Source organism: Plecotus auritus, assembly GCF_963455305.1.
Source record: "Plecotus auritus genome assembly, chromosome: 4".
In the NCBI taxonomy this organism is placed as follows: Eukaryota; Metazoa; Chordata; class Mammalia; order Chiroptera; family Vespertilionidae; genus Plecotus; species Plecotus auritus.
This window is the reverse complement of record NC_137775.1, coordinates 39,552,010-39,568,449: the sequence shown is the minus strand read 5'-3', so window position 1 is coordinate 39,568,449 and position 16,440 is coordinate 39,552,010. Positions and strand designations below refer to the sequence as shown.

Here is a 16,440-nt window from a genome sequence, read left to right as displayed (position 1 = left end):
TCCCACTCTCTCTCCCTCCATGCATGAATTTCATGCACTGGGCCACTAGTCTACAGTAATAAAAGAGAAATATGCAAATTGACCGTACCTCATGACACCCACCAGCCAATCAGGAGCGACTATGCAAATTAACCCAACAAAGATGGCGGGTTAATTTGTATATGCAGGCCCCAAGTGGCCAGGTGGCTTCTGCACCGCACCAGCTGCTCCGGGCTTCTGAGCAGCGTGGGAAGGTGGAAAGATGGCTCTGGGCCTGAGCGAAGGCAGTGCCGGCAACCAGGGGAAGGAAGGCCCATTCTTGCACGAATCTTTGTGAATGGGTCCTCTAGTCTATATATAAAAGGCAAAGTGTCCCCTCGGGAGTTCCACCGGAACAACAGGAGTTCGATCAGGACAATGGGAGTTCGATCGCTTGCTATGACATGCGCTGACCACAGCGTGGAACATGGCAGACAACCAGAGGTGGTGGGGTACTGAGGGAGCAAGGGGAGGAGGAGGTGGGAAGGTGGGGAGGTAGGGGGTGTGGGGGAGGAGGGAACCATGCGGTGGTGGTGTGCGGGTGGTGAGGGAAGGAGGAGATGTGGAGGCAGGGAGGTGGGGAACTTGATTGCCGGCCAGACCTAAGGACCCTACCCATGCACGAATTTTGTGTACCGGGCCTCTAGTTACATAATAATACTTGTGTTACATTTAGGAGCATTTTGAAAAATTTGGGGAGGTTCTAATCATATTAGACTCCTCAGTTTCTATATTTTCTTCTTCATTCCAGTAAATCTAGTTTGGTTCTGTAGCTTAAATCTGTAACAGAGAAGCTAACTCTTTTTTCCTGAATGTTCCAATTTTGGGGGTATTCTAACCTTCAATCTAAAGATGACAAAATATGAAATAAAATGAAAGACCCATAAGCATGGCATTAACAGTTCATTTTGTTACCATCTTGATCAGTTTTAACAGTTGGATCACTATCTGACTTCATTTTGGCTTCTTCATTGTCCTCTAAAGAGCTCTCTATTTGGGATTCCTGAATGAGCCCTGCAGTGGAAGAATAATATGCTTTAGCAGCTAACCTGTTTATATTAGAAACATTTTGGCTAATATAGCAGTAGCAATATATTTCTTTACCATCGTCATCAAGTGAAGAGCGTGCCTCTTCGAAGCTTTTACCATACTCCTTCATTTTAAGTTCTCTTTCCTGGTCTTTTAAAGCTGAAAGATAGTAATTGGCTGTTAGCAGAAGGTAGTTGGGGGTAAGGAGACAGGTATAATGATTCACTTCTCTGCTTTAAAGTCAGACAGACTTGCGTGTGAGTTATGACTCAGTCAGCGTGGCTTTGATCTCGTCTCAATTTCTACTATGCACAATGAACACCATCAAACCCAAGGCACTGTTGTGAGGATTAAATACAAGAATGGATGATGACAACTTAGAAAATGCTTGGCTTTCAGGAAGCCTGCTCCATGCTAGCTGCCATCTTCTGTATTAGTCTATAATTTTCTAAGTCTGAAAACCTCAATACTCTCCACTCATGAATTTTTCTAAAAAATATATTGGAGTAAAATTCACTAGCAAAAATATTGCAATTTTTTAAATTTTAAGAAAGGTTAACCCTATTTTTAGATTTAGAATAATTAGTGAATTTCAAAAGAAGCTTTTAAGTTTGTAGCATATGAGAGATAGCATCTATTTTTATATTCTGGTGAAAATAAAGGCAATTTGTGGAATGCTTTAAAATCTATGATTTTATGCCATAATGTGAAAGGAATCACTATAGACTTCAAGAGACATTATATCACTGTTCTTCCTCCAGGACCCTGGCTTCCTCTTTTGATCTAGATTTCTGTTAAATGTCTCCTCTTCAATGAGGTCTTCCTTAGTCACCCTAAAACCCCAGCACTCCTTCCCCAATCACCACCCACCCCATTACTGTGTTATATATTTTTTTCTACCAGTTTGTGTGTTTCCCTCCCCCCCCAACCCTCCTTCAGTGTGTAACCACCATGAAGACAGGAGCTTCATGTGTCTTGTTCACCTCTGTAGGTCGGTGCCCAACACAAAGTAGGTACTCTAGAATTTGTTGAAGGATTTAATGAATTCATTTTGTCCAGCCTTAAATAGGTTGAATAGTAAGCCATTTTAGTAGTCTGGGTAAATATTCTCAAGCTTTGTTTTGTGACTTGTCTATGAGTATATTTTTTAGAAATTTTGGTTTTCATTTTTAGGATGGTATACTAAAAATATAAATTCATTCTGCGTCATCTGGATGATCATCTGGATGGCATGCAATTTCAATGCTGGTCTTTTTGTTGTTTTTTATAATCCCTTAGGCATCATGTTGGACACTCATTTGATTATAGGCTAATGAAAAAGAAGACAGGAAGATTTATTATGCAATGCTGTGTTCTTGTGTAGCAAAAGCTCAGCACTGCCATGTAAGAAGAGGTATTTTCCTTGCTCCTTAAATCGTTTCAAGAGTAAAAATGATGGGAAATTTCTCAATTTATGTAAAAAGCTAGTGAAAACCTGATAGCAAAATCTGACAAATAGAGCACACAAAAAAGAAAATGTTACATACAACCACACTTGTAAGTGTAGAAAAAAATATCCTAGATTAAAAATCAAAAGAAAAATATGTTATAAGAATAATAAACAATGACCAAGTAAGGTTTATTTCAGAACTATCAGAATGGTTTAATGTTGGAAAATACATTAGCATAACTGAGAAATCAATAGGTCAAAGGATTAAAAACTTCATGATTAGCTTGATAGATGCCAAGAAGGCATTTGGTAATCAACATCCATTCCAGATAAAAATACTTAATAACCTTATAACTAAACATTGGAAAGAATCCATTTAAAGAGACCCTCTATCACTCCCACTGTTTAATAACATCATTCTAGAATTCCTAGCCCATAATTAGTAAAGAAAGGAAATAAGCTCAAATAATGGGAAAAGAGGAGTTGAAACTATACTTCTTCTCTAAATGATATGACTGATTATCTGCAAAACTCAAGAGACTCAACTAAAAAAACTATAAGAACTAGTAAGTAAATTTAATAAGGTGGACAGTTACAAACAAATATATAAATATTAAACATTTTTCTAATATACTGGTAATAATGAATTAGAAAATATAATAGAAAAATTATCTCACTCAATAGTAACAAAATGACAAAATATCTAGTAATAAAATTTAAAGAAGTGTATATTTTGTTAAGGAAGGATATGAATATTAGACAAAAAAAGAGAGATTTCATCTGTCTCTATGAGAAGATTTAATAATAAAGATGCTGCCCTAACCGGTTTGGCTCAGTGGATAGAGCATCGGCCTGCGGACTGAGAGGTCCCAGGTTTGATTCCGGTCAAGGGCATGTACCTGGGTTGTGGGCACATCCCCAGTAGGAGGTGTGCAGGAGGCAGCTGATGGATGTTTCTCTCTCATTGATGTTTCTAACTATCTATCCCACTCCCTTCCTCTCTGTAAAAAAATCAATAAAATATATTTAAAAAAAATAATAAAGATGCTAATTATTGGAGAAACCAAGACGGCGGCATAGGTAAACACCTGAACTTGCTGCCTCGTACAACTACTTCAAAACTACAACTAAAAGACAAAATGGACATCATCTAGAACCACAGGAAGGATGGCTAAGTGGAAATTCTACAACTAGAAGGAAAGAGAAAAGCACACTGAGACTCAGAGGAGCTGCAGAAGTAAAGTGCAAAGGTACGGAGGCGCGCGCACAAAGAGGGCTGGCAACTGAGTACACGGCTGGCTTTTTCAACCCGCAGGGAGACACAAGCTCCCAACTGCTCTGAACTCCAGTTACAGGCGAGACTCTGGGGACCCAGACTCATACGGGGAGAAACTGGACTGTCTGGCAGTGGGCAGAACACGAGGGCGGCTTTCTCTCAGAGGTGCTTTCAGCGATTACCAAGGGACACTGAAACCTGGGGGCCTTTTAGGGCAGCGCTGACAGGAAGCCATTGCTGTTTTCTCTGCACTGAGACTCCGCCCCATCCAAGCTGTGCACAGAGGCTTTTGCATATGAATGGCCTAGTCCTTTGAAATCTAAACTTACTTTAGAAACTGCAGTTGAGTCAGAGAGACCCAGAACATCCAAAAGAAGGCCCAAAGCCCCATAGCAGCTTGCATTGCTTCATAGCTGGGCCTCATCTGGGCACCTCCAAAACCCAAACAAAGAAGAAGAATCTGCAGATCTCTCCATAGCTCCTGCTGGGTGGCCTCAGGCAGAGGCTAAATTAGCACCTCCTTGGAGATCCAAGAGCCAGTGTACCCAGGGGTCAGAGTGGGACCATCTAGATTACAACTCCTCATATACATAAGGGACACACTCAGGGAGCAGACTCAGTGAGCACCAAAGCCCCACTGAAGCAAGTCTTGCCTCATAAGGGTGTCTCCAGCACAGAAGTTCTCCCAGCGTAGACACAGCTGATCCTCACAGCCAATTGGCCTGGAGGTCAATTCCTCCCAGTGATACCAACTACAATCAAGGCTTAGCTACAACAAGACTGTGCACACAGCCCACAAAGGGGTGCACCAAGAGTGTCCACCTCAGATAATTGGGGAGGCTGAGCCACTGGGCCCTATAGGACACCCAGCACACAAAGCCACTCTATCAACTCAGGGAAGCAGCTAAAATGCGGAGACAAAGAAACAGATCACAAATGAAAGAAATGGAGGAAAGCAAAAAACTGGATATAGTGTTCAAAACCACAGTTATAAGGTTTTTCAAGAATTTTCTAGAAAAGGCTGATAAATTTAGTGACCCTCAAGGATATGAAAAAGGACCAACTAGAAATTAAGCATACACTGACTGAAATTAAAAATAATATACAGAGATCCAACAGCAGACTAGAGGATCGCAAGAATCAAGTCAAAGATTTGAAATACAACGAAGCAAAAAACACTCAACCGAAAAAGCAAAAAGCAAAAAGAATCCAAAAATATGAGGATAGTGTAAGGAGCCTCTGGGACAACTTCAAGCGTACCAACTTCAGAATTATGGAGGTGCCAGAAGAAGAGAGAGAGCAAGACACTGAAAACCTATTTGAAGAAATAATGACCGAAAACTTCCCCCACCTGCTGAAAGAAATAGACTTACAAGTCCAGGAAGCGCACAGAACCCCAAACAAAAGGAATCCAAAGAGGACCACACCAAGACACATCATAATTAAAATGACAAGAGCAAAAGACAAAGAGAGAATATTAAAAGCAGCAAGAGAAAAACAGTTAGTTACCTACAAGGGAGCACCCATACGATTGTCAGCTGATTTCTCAACAGAAACTATGCAGGCCAGATGGGAGTGGCAAGAAATATTCAAAGTGATGAATAGCAAGAACCTACAACCAAGATTACTCTACCAGCAAAGCTATCATTCAGAATTGAAGGGCAGATAAAGAGCTTCACAGATAAGAAAAAGCTAAAGTTCATCACCACCAAACCAGTATTATATGAAATGCTGAAAGGTATTCTTTAAGAAGAGGAAGAAGAAGAAAAAGGTAAAGATAAAAATTATGAACAACAAATACATATCTATCAACAACTGAATCTAAAAATCAAGTGAATAAAAAATCTGATGAACAGAATAATCTGGTGAATATAATAGAATCAGGGGCATAGAAAGGGAATGGACTGACAATCCTCGGGGGGAAAGGGGTGTGGGGAGTGCAGGAAAAGACTGGACAAAAATCATACACCTATATCCAGTGTGGGGGGGTGGTGGTAAGGGCAGGGGTGGGGTGGGAACCAGGTGGTGGGGAGCTATGGGGGGAAAAAAGAGGAACAACTGTAATAATCTGAACAATAAATATTTAATTTAAAAAAGATGCTAATTATTGTCAGATTATTGTTTAATGGAACACAATTCTCCCATTGGGATTTGTTGTAGAACTTGACAAAATTCTACATGTATCCCAAAGCCTGGTACACAGTAAGCACTCATTTTATGGAATAAGTGAAAGAATATCAGGAATAATTTAAAAACAAAATGTTTTGAGGAGAAACTTGTATTACTAGATTAAAATGCATCATAAAATTTTAATAATTACAGCCTATATTAAAGGTTGTAATAGAAAGAGGAAAAGAATAGAAAATTCAGAAGCTTACAATGAGCTTAATAAGATGGCATTTCAAATCTGTAATAAAACTATGTATAATTTAGTAAATGCTATTTATAAACTTGGCCCACCATCTGGAAATAATCAACTTAAATCTTCATCTAACATACAATTTATTACAATAATTACATATTAATTAGAAAGAATTATTTTAAGAGAATGCAATTTTACATATACCATTGAATCACAATTAATTATTACCAATATGAATAGAAAAAAGAGAGGGCTAAAGAATGCATCCAATTCTTAGCAGGATAGCTCTGGGGTATCACTGCTCTTTCCAGTTTTCTGTGAGCACTTGAGAGACATAGAGGATAGGAGCACAAATTTGACTTGAATCCCAGTAGATCTGAATCCCAATCACTTGCTGCCTATCAACTATGGGCAAATACCTTAACCCCCTAAGCCTTAGGTTCTTCATGTACTAAAAGTGGAGATAAAAATACCTACCTCATAGGCCTGTTATGAGAATTAAGTAGGGGAATGCATGCAATGCATTGAGCATAGCCTCAATGTACAGTAAATGCCCAATAAATAGGATCTGATATAACTTTTGTAATGAGAAAAACTTTATTAGGAAAAGAATATTTGGAATCGAGGCAGTGATGGCTCTATTAGAGTACAATACATTGCCATAGTTTCTGGAAATCCAAACAATGATGGCTGAATTTAGTCTAAAACACTGGAGCTAATCTCAAATTTTGTTTCCACATATTTGAAAGTGAGAAATATCCCATGTAGTATATTGCAAGTGCTGCATTGTGGGTATTCCACTAAGAGGAGATGTTTAGATATTAAGCGACTTCCATGTGTTCCAATGTGAATAGTTACAAGCGTGCCAACTATAGACATAAATTCTACCAAAACCAATCAATGAATTTCAAAAATAGTCATGAAATGAAAAATCTCATTCTTCCTTAAGAAAAACGGAAAATAAAAAACCCCAAATCCTTGTGTCTATTCTTAAATATATAATAAGAAGTGAGGTATAGGAAGAGGCAGATGGTCAGGAGAAAGAACACTGGAATTTTGGGAACCAGGGTTCAAGTCTCAGCTATGCTACTAGCTGGGTAAGTTTCAGGAAGCCATTTAACCTTCAACCGTCTCAGTTTTCTCATCTGTAAAGTTACGTTAATTGATCTTAAGGCTTCTTTCAGTTTCACTGCTTTATGGCTTTTGGAATTTAAAATTAATAGTTCCCAAATAGAACAATCTGATTTATAATTAGAGTTAACATACAAGCCAAAAACAGCAACAATAGCAGCAGCAACTCAAACCCCATGAGTCAGGTGGAGGGGTGGTGTCATGACTGGTGGAGATAAAGGTATAAATCATGCTCAGTCTCTGGCCAGCAAGCAAACTCATAAAAGTAATGCAATCTAAATCTGGAAGCTCTTTCTGTTTCCTTTCCTTAGAAGTCTAGAATTGAAATCTTTTCTGTTTATGAATCAGGTTGATGTAGACTCATTTATTCAACCACTTATTTAAGGTGTAAGGTGCCAGAGATATCAAGATGAGCAAACGAAGTTCTTGCATGCAGGTAGCCAGGCTTAATTGTTAACCCAACCTTAAAAAACACATTTAAAAAAGACAGATCACCTTGTTTTTTAGTTTCTGCTTCTGAGAGAAGCCGTTCTCTCACAGTCTTAATAGCTTTTTCAGTGGCCTCAGCTATATTATTTTTTATTAACGTATCAAGGGCTTTATCAAAACGTGGCTGAACAAGTTTGGCATAGTCAACTACCTGCAAAGAATATTTGAGAAAACCAACATAAGCACAGTTACACATTGTTAATCTATATCTACATATCTATATATCTATATATCTATATATCTATATATCTATATATCTATATATCTATATATCTATATATCTATATCTATGTATCTGTATCTGTAAATGTATCTGTATCTGTGTCTGTTTCTGTATCTTTACCTATCTATCCTAAAAATCTTTTTCTTAATATTATTTTTTGAAATATCTTTTTTGATTATTTTTAGAGAGAGAGAATTAGGGAGAGGGAGAGAGAAATACTGATGTGAGAGAGAAACATTGATCAGTTATCTCTGTATGCACCCTGACAGGGGATCGAACCAGCAACCTGGGCATGTGCCCTGACTGGGAATCAAATTGGCCACCTTCTGGTGCTTGGGACGACACTCACCAGCAAACTACACCGGCCAGGGCTAGCTTACAAATCTTTAATGCGACTTGAGTTTTGTTATTTTCAGAATTCATTGATTTTTCAACACTTGCTTTCATAGACATTCAGTCATATTTTTCATGTAGGACTATATATCTATTTATGAATGCATCATGTAATATATCTTCAAGTTACATATATTTTAAAAATCAACTTTGTATGCCAAAACCAGTTTGGCTCAGTGGATAGAGCGTTGGCCTGCGGACTCAAGGGTCCCAGGTTCGATTCCGGTCAGGGGCATGTGCCTTGGTTGCGGGCACATCCCCAGTGGGGGGCGTGCAGGAGGCAGCTGATCGATGTTTCTCTCTCATCGATGTTTCTAACTCTCTATCCCTCCTCTCCCTTCCACTCTGTAAAAAATCAATAAAATATATTTAAAAAAAAAATCAACTTTGTATAATTTACATATAATAAAAGGTAACCATTTAAAGTATGCAACTTGATGAGTTTACATAACAACCACAATTAAGATATAGAACATTTATATTGCCTCCAAAGTGCCCTCATGCTGCTTCCTTTTAAAAAAATATATATTTTATTGATTTTTTAAAGAGAGGAAGGGAGTGGGATAGAGAGCTAGAAACATTGATGAGAGAGAAACATCGATCACCTGCCTTCTGCACACCTCCTACTGGGGATGTGCCCGCAACCAAGGTACATGCCCTTGACCGGAATCGAACCCGGGACTTTTCAGTCTGCAGGCCGATGCTCTACCCACTGAGCCAAATTGGCCAGGGCAACCCTCATGCTTCTTTATAGTTACTACTAGAGGCCCAGCGCAGGAAATCGTGCGTGGGTATGGTGCTCAGGCCTAGCCTGAGATCAGAGCCATTTTCCCCGGCGGCCGGCAAACAGCCCCACCCCCTGCCACCACTCATCCCGGTTCCCCATTCTCCATCCAGTGATGGGAGCCTGACAGCCGGGGGAGGGACTGAGAGGTCAGCCGTTCCCGCCCGCTCGCCAGACCCACCCCTGCCGCCAGTCATCCTCTGTGTGTGGGGCGACCAGCAGGATGGGGGCCTTGGCCTGGCGCTGCTCACATCCTCTGCCACCCGCCCCAGTTCCCCATTCTCCATGGGCAGCAATAGGAGCCTGCGGGCTGGGAGGAGGGACCAAGGGGTTGGCCCGTTCCGCCCGCTCGCCAATCCTGTCCCCCGCTGTCACCCACCCCGGTTCCCCATTCCCCATCCGGCAATGGGAGCCTGACTGCCAGTGGAGGGACCGAGAGGTCGGCCATTCCCGCCCACTTGCCGGCCCCACCCCCGCCGCCTGTCGTCCTGTGTGTGTGGGGTGACTGGCAGGGTGAGGGCCTTGGCTGGCGCCACCCGCATCCCCTACCACCCACCCCGGGTCCCTGTTTGTCATTGGCGATCAGAGCCTGCCAGCCAGGGAAAGGAACCGAGAGGTGGTCAGTGCACCTCATAGTGACTGGTCGAGTAGTTGTTCTGGCCGTTCTGCCATTATGGTCGCTAGACTTTTATTATATAGGATGTAATCTTTTCCAAGCTTTTCCCCTTTATCATAATGTTTTTGAGATACATCAGTATAACTGTATATGTCAGTAATCTGTCAGTTTTATTGTTGAGTGGTATCATTGTAAGAATATATATATATATTTTTTTTAGTTCATTCATCTATTGATGGACATTTGGGTTGTTTCCACTTTTTGGCTATTATCAGTAAAATTGTAATGAACATTTCTGAAGAAATCTTTTTGTGAACACATGTTTTCATTTCCTTTGGGTAAATATCTAGGAGTGGAATTACTGGGTCATATGGTAAGTGTATTTGACTTTATAATTAACTATTACACTGTTTCCAGAGTGGCTGAACTAGTTTGCATTCCTATCAGCAATGTATGAAAGTTGCAATTACTCTACATCCTCACTAACACTTGGTTTGTGAATCTTTTAAATTTTAACCATTCTAATGGGTCTGAAGAAGTGCTTCATTGTAGTTTAAATTTATATTGCCTCACTCATTAGTAATTTTGAGCTTCTTTTTAGCACTTCTTGGTAACTCACTTACCCTCTCTTTTTAAGCATGTGTCAACTTTTGCCCATTTAAAAAATTGGATTAAAATTTTATATATGTTCTGAATGTAAGTCTTTTGTCAGGTAGGTAATATTCTACATATTTAACTGTTACAAGTAGATTTCTATATGCCTTTTAAATTTAAATAATATTTTCATACCTCTAGATTCCATTTTGTTTTTCCTTCAATATGATTATATTATTCTATTCCGTGCCAATAAATATACATTCATACGATTACTTTTAGTGGATGTACAGTATTGTATTAGCTGAATATATTACAAGTTATTTAACTAAAATACCAATAATATATACTTAAGTATACATGTTTTTTTATATTATAAACTAGGGCTATGACGAATATACTTATGTATATCTCTTTGATAGTTTCTATAAAATAGAATTGAGAGTCCAAAAGATATGCATGGATTTTAGGCTTTTATAAATATTTCCAATCACCATCCCTAATGGTTATACTCTTAGCAGCAGTGTATGAGAAGGTACTTTTCCCCATCCTAGTCACACATGGGTCGTTAATAGTGATCTTTCAATTCTAACAGCTGACATGACATATCTCGTTTTTTTGTCATCTCTCTGCTTAATGGCTATTTGTATCTATTTTGTAAATTGCCTGTTGGCTATATATTTTTTTCCATTGCGGCTTCCTCTGTATATTGATTTTTAAGAACTCTTTATGTTTTAAAATTATAATTTCTTTGTCTGATACACACTGTGATGGTTTTAAAACATGTCCACAAATCCTTTAATACTCCTCCCCTCAGAAGGTAGAATCTAACTCCCCTCTCCTTCAGTGTAGGCAGGACTTAGTGACTAGCTTTAAATGAAAGAGTATGATGCATTTTTCATTAAAAAAGTGAAAGGCCAAACCACAGAGTGATAGTAAACATCCATAATGCTTATAATAAAAAAAGAACTTGTAGCCAAGCAGATTTAGCGTCGTCTTATGCACTGAAAGGTTGCTGGTTTGATTCCCGGTCAGGGCACATTCCTGGGTTGCAAGTTTGATCCCCAGTGGGGGCATGTACAAAGGGCAACCAATTGGATGTTTTTCTCTCTCTTCCTTCCTTCCTCCCTTCCTCCTTCACTCCCTCCCTCCCTCTCTCTCTGACCATGTCCTTGGGTGAGGATTAAGAAAAAAAAATTGTATGATGAACAAACAATACCAAATACAGATGATGTATTATGAAATTGTACACCTTAAACCTATGTAATTTTATTAACTGATGTAACCCCAATACATTCAATAAAAAAGAAAAAGAACTTGTATGTAGACAATATAAGGAACTCCTGATAATATGCAAAAAAAAATTTTAAATGAGCAAGAGACTTGAACAAATACTTTTATAAAGAATATATGAATGGTCAATAAACATGAAAGAAGTCATTAAAGAAGTGCAAATTAAAACCACAGTGAGAAACACTTATTAAAATGCCTGAAGTTAGAAAGACTGCCCCTAACAAAAGTTGGCAGGAATGTGGACTAACAGAATTCTCATACACTGCCGAAAGGATTATAAACTGGTAAAACTAGTTTGGAAAACAGTTGGCATTACCTATACAAAGTGAACATATCCATACATCCTCATGTCCCAGAAATGTTACCTCTAGATAAAGCTCCAAAATAAAAATATGCATGTGTGCACTGACAGACAAGTACAAGAATGTTTAGAGCGATATTATTCCTAATAGCCCAAACTGGAGTTAACCCAAGTTTTATTAACACTGAACTGCATAAACAAATTGTAATATAATTCAATCAATATAATACAATAAAATAATAAAAATAAAAAAATATAGCTATATGCAATATCATGCATAAATAACATGTATTACATATCACAATCATAATATTAAGTAAAAGAAACCAGGCACAAAGAACATAAACTGTTTAAGTCCATAAGGCTAAAAGAAAAACATGCAAAACTAACCTATGGTATGTGGATATATAGTTACATGGTAAAACCATAAAAGAAAAGCACAGAAGTGAATACTATAAAGTTCTGGGCAGTGGTTCCCTTTGTGGAGGAGTAAGAGGACTGGTATTGGGAAGAGGCATGGGGGCCTTCTGGGATGCTGGAAACATTCTATATTTGACCTGGGTGGTGGTTATATAGGGGTTTGTTTTGTGATAGTTCAGTGAGTTTCAACTTTTCTGTATGCTTGTCATATTTTACAATAAAAAAGTTAAAAGCAGGGAGGAAAACCAAGATGGCGGCATAGGTAAACACCTAAACTGCTGCCTCGCACAACAATTTCAAAACTACAACTAAAAGACAGAACGGACACCATCCAGAACCGCAGGAAAGCTGACTGAGTGAAAATTCTACAACTAGAAGGATAGAGAAAAGCTCACAGAGAATTGGAGGTACGGCAAAGGGTCTTTGTGCGCGCAGAGAGGAAGGGCGGCTGAGAGCCTGGCTGACTTTCTCTGGCGGAAGGGGGAAGGGAGCCCCCGACCGAACTGAACCCCGGTTCTGACTGCACTGAAACCCTGTTCCGGGCGAGCCCCTGGGGACCCACGCTCTTGTGGGGGGAGTCTGGACTCTCGGGCTGAGACTCAGGAGCCGGGGAAGGCGGAGGACTGAAAGTCCGCTCGCGCCAGTGCGCACAAAGGCTGCGGAGGCTGCCACAGGCATTCCCTAGCGGAAGGGAGTGAGAGGCTCCTGACGGCACTGAACCTCAGTTCTGACTGAAGTGAGCCCCAGTTCTGACTGCAGTGAACCCCAGTTCCAGGTGAGCCCCTGGGGACCCACGCTCTTGTGGGGGGAGTCTGGACTCTCGGGCGGAGACTCAGGAGCCGGGGAAGGCGGAGGACTGAAAGTCCGTGCGCGCGCGCCAGTGCGCACAAAGGCTGCGGAGGCTGCCACAGGCTTTCCCTAGCGGAAGGGAGTGAGAGGCTCCTGACGGCACTGAACCTCAGTTCTGACTGTAGTGAGCCCCAGTTCTGACTGCAGTGAACCCCAGTTCCAGGCGAGCCCCTGGGGACCCACGCTCTTGTGGGGGGAGTCTGGACTCTCGGGCGGAGAATCGGGAGCCGGGAAGGCAGAGGACTGAAGGCACACACGTGCGCGCAAGGGCAAGGCTGACTGGAAGCCAAGACTGAGACTCCACCCCATCCAAGCTGAGCACAGAGGCTATTGCAATTTGGCAAGTCTAATCCTATAAGGCTGTCTCCAGCACCGGACTTCTCCCAGCATAGACACAGCTGATCCTTACAGCCAACTGGCCTGGAGGTCAATTCTTCCCAGTTACACCAACAACAATCAAGACTTAATTACAACAAGGCTGTACACACAGTCCACAAAGGGGTGCACCAAGAGTGTCCACCTCAGGTTAACTGGGGAGGCAGACCCACTAGGCCAAATTGGAAACCTAGCACACAAATCTACCAACCCAGGGAAGCAGTGAAAATGCGGCATCTAAGAATCAGATCACAAACAAAAGAAATGGAGGAAAACAAACGACTGGACATAGAATTCAAAACCACAGTTATAAGGCTTTTTAAGAATATCCTAGAAAAGGCCGATAAATATAACGAGACCCTCGAAGAGATGAAAAAGGACCAACTAGAAATTAAACATACACTGACTGAAATAAAAAATATTATACAGAGACCCAAAAACAGACAAGAGGAACACAAAAATCAAGTCAAAGAATTGAAATACAAAGAAGCAAAAAACACTCAACCGAAAAAGCAAAAAGCAAAAAAAAAAATCCAAAAAATTGAAGATAATGTAAGAAGACTCTGGGACAACTTCAAGCGTACCAACATCAGAATTATGGGGGTGCCAGAAGAAGAGAGAGAGCAAGATACTGAAAACCTATTTGAAGAAATAATGACCGAAAACTTCCCCCACCTGGTGAAAGAAATAGACTTACAAGTCCAGGAAGCCCACAGAACCCCAAACAAAAGGAATCCAAAGAGGACCACACCAAGACACATCATAATTAAAATGCCAAGAGCAAAAGACAAAGAGAGAATATTAAAAGCAGCAAGAGAAAAACAGTTAATTACCTACAAGGGAGCACCCATACGACTGTCAGCTGACTTCTCAACAGAAACTATGCAGGCCAGACGGGAGTGGCAAGAAATTTTCAATGTGATGAGTAGCAAGAACCTACAACCAAGATTACTCTACCCAGCAAAGCTATCATTCAGAATTGAAGGGCAGATAAAGAGTTTCACAGACAAGAAAAAGCTAAAGGAGTTCATCACCACCAAACCAGTATTATATGAAATGCTGAAAGGTATTCTTAAAGAAGAGGAAGAAGAAAAAAGGAAAGATAAAAATTATGAACAACAAATACATATCTATCAACAAGTGAACCTAAAAATCAAGTAAATTAAAAACCTGAGGAACAGAATAATCTGGTGAATATAATAGAATCAGGGGCATAGAAAGGGAGTGGACTGATAATTCTCAGGGGGAAAGGGGTATGGGGGGGTTCATAAAGAGACTGGACAAAAATCATACACCTATGGATGAGGACAGTGGGGGGTAGGTAAGGGCAGAAGGTGGGGTGGGAAATGGGTGGAGGGGAGCTATGGGGGAAAAAAGGAGAAATAATTGTAATAATCTGAATAAAGATTTATTTAATAAAAAAAAAAAAAAGTTAAAAGCAAATAGAAAAAGTTACCCTTGTGTTTAAAAGAACTCAATAGGACTCGAAGTAAATTCAGAATCCCTCCGAGGACCTGCATAGCTCTGACTACATCTTCAGCCACCTTCATCTTGTGCCAGTCCTCCTTTCACGCCCTCCACTCTAGCCATGCTGGCTTTCATATCATTCCTCTACGCACCAATCCCTCCTCAAATGCTTTGGCTCTGTCTTCAAATTACATCCCAAATCTGCTCACGTCTTGCTACCTCTACTGCTATCTCTCTGGTCCAAGCTAAACGCAACTTCTCTTCAGTTACTGAGTGTGGAGAACAAGATCACTGAGGGGAGAGGTCAGGGCCTTGGGAGGGTCATCCTAGTAATTACTGAAACCACCAAGAACGATGACAGGAGTGAGTACGTTATAGAGAACTCTTCACATATTCACTCCACGGTGAGCAGGAGGGGTATAACCCAGGATACAGGAGACCTGTGGAACCAGGAGAGGTAATGGGTGGTGTCACCTGTACGACATAACAGTCAAATCTGGGGGCTTTGAGGAAGCAGGGAGGAGCTAAGGTCTGGAAGCCTCAATAAACAGCAAGCGGGATGCCTTTCCCACTCCAAGCCCAGAAGAAAAATGACCTAATTGACAGCATAAAATTAAGGTAAGTCAGTACAAATCCTACAAATCCCCAAATCCTACAAATTATAATTAAGTTTAAATAGGTAAAAAGCTAGCCAGCTAGCTAGATTAAGTAGTTACCTTTCCTTTGTAATGTTCTGCAAGCAAATTGCAAAGTGTTGTTTTCCCTGAAGATGGAGGTCCAAATACGAATACTTTGAATGGTGGTGCAGGCATTGGTGGAAGAAGATAGGGACGTGGGTTCAATAAAAATGCTTTTAATGTTTCTTCTGATGACAGACAGTACATTTTACCTAGAAAACTTAAAATATACCACGATCATAAACAACTGAAAAGAGATATGGGGAAGTTTTGAAATTAAGTTCTGAAAATGATTACTTACCTTACGGAAAGGTCAGCCATTCCTGGATAAATGTTACCTTCTTTTAAAGTCACAGGACATGAGCGTCCCCATCTGCTTCTCTGCCATCTATATCTTGGTGCAATAAGTTTATAAGATGCAAGAGTACGAAACAGCTCATCCTATTAAAAACAAATATTAAAAACATTACATATGTGGGCATAAGTTTTGCTGAAATTAATGGTATTTCATTTCTTATTTGATAGTGCTGTAACTTTCTAAGAAATAATTTAGAAAACAAATTTTGGCTTTTTTTCTTAATTGCAACCATTCTGTACTTGTCCAAAATTTAATAGGCATATAGTTTTCATTTCTGTTATAAGACCTTGTTTGAATTTTACTGAGCACTTTCTCTTATAAGGTAGAATGAGCATAAGCTAGCTAGAGCGTTTTCT

The 16,440-nt window shown here is 40.1% G+C and overlaps 1 protein-coding gene across 1 annotated transcript in view; it reads right to left on the bottom strand.

Moving 5' to 3' along the window:
- AK9 (adenylate kinase 9) overlaps positions 1–16,440 on the bottom strand; it is a gene marked incomplete at both ends in the record, with an annotated part of 112,147 nt that overhangs the window by 71,638 nt on the left and 24,069 nt on the right. The window contains 5 exons of the mRNA XM_080665093.1: positions 934–1,032; positions 1,123–1,206; positions 7,741–7,885; positions 15,766–15,946; positions 16,028–16,167. Of these exons, the coding sequence (XP_080521219.1) occupies positions 934–1,032; positions 1,123–1,206; positions 7,741–7,885; positions 15,766–15,946; positions 16,028–16,167 (649 nt within the window). The remainder of the gene's footprint in view (positions 1–933; positions 1,033–1,122; positions 1,207–7,740; positions 7,886–15,765; positions 15,947–16,027; positions 16,168–16,440) is intronic.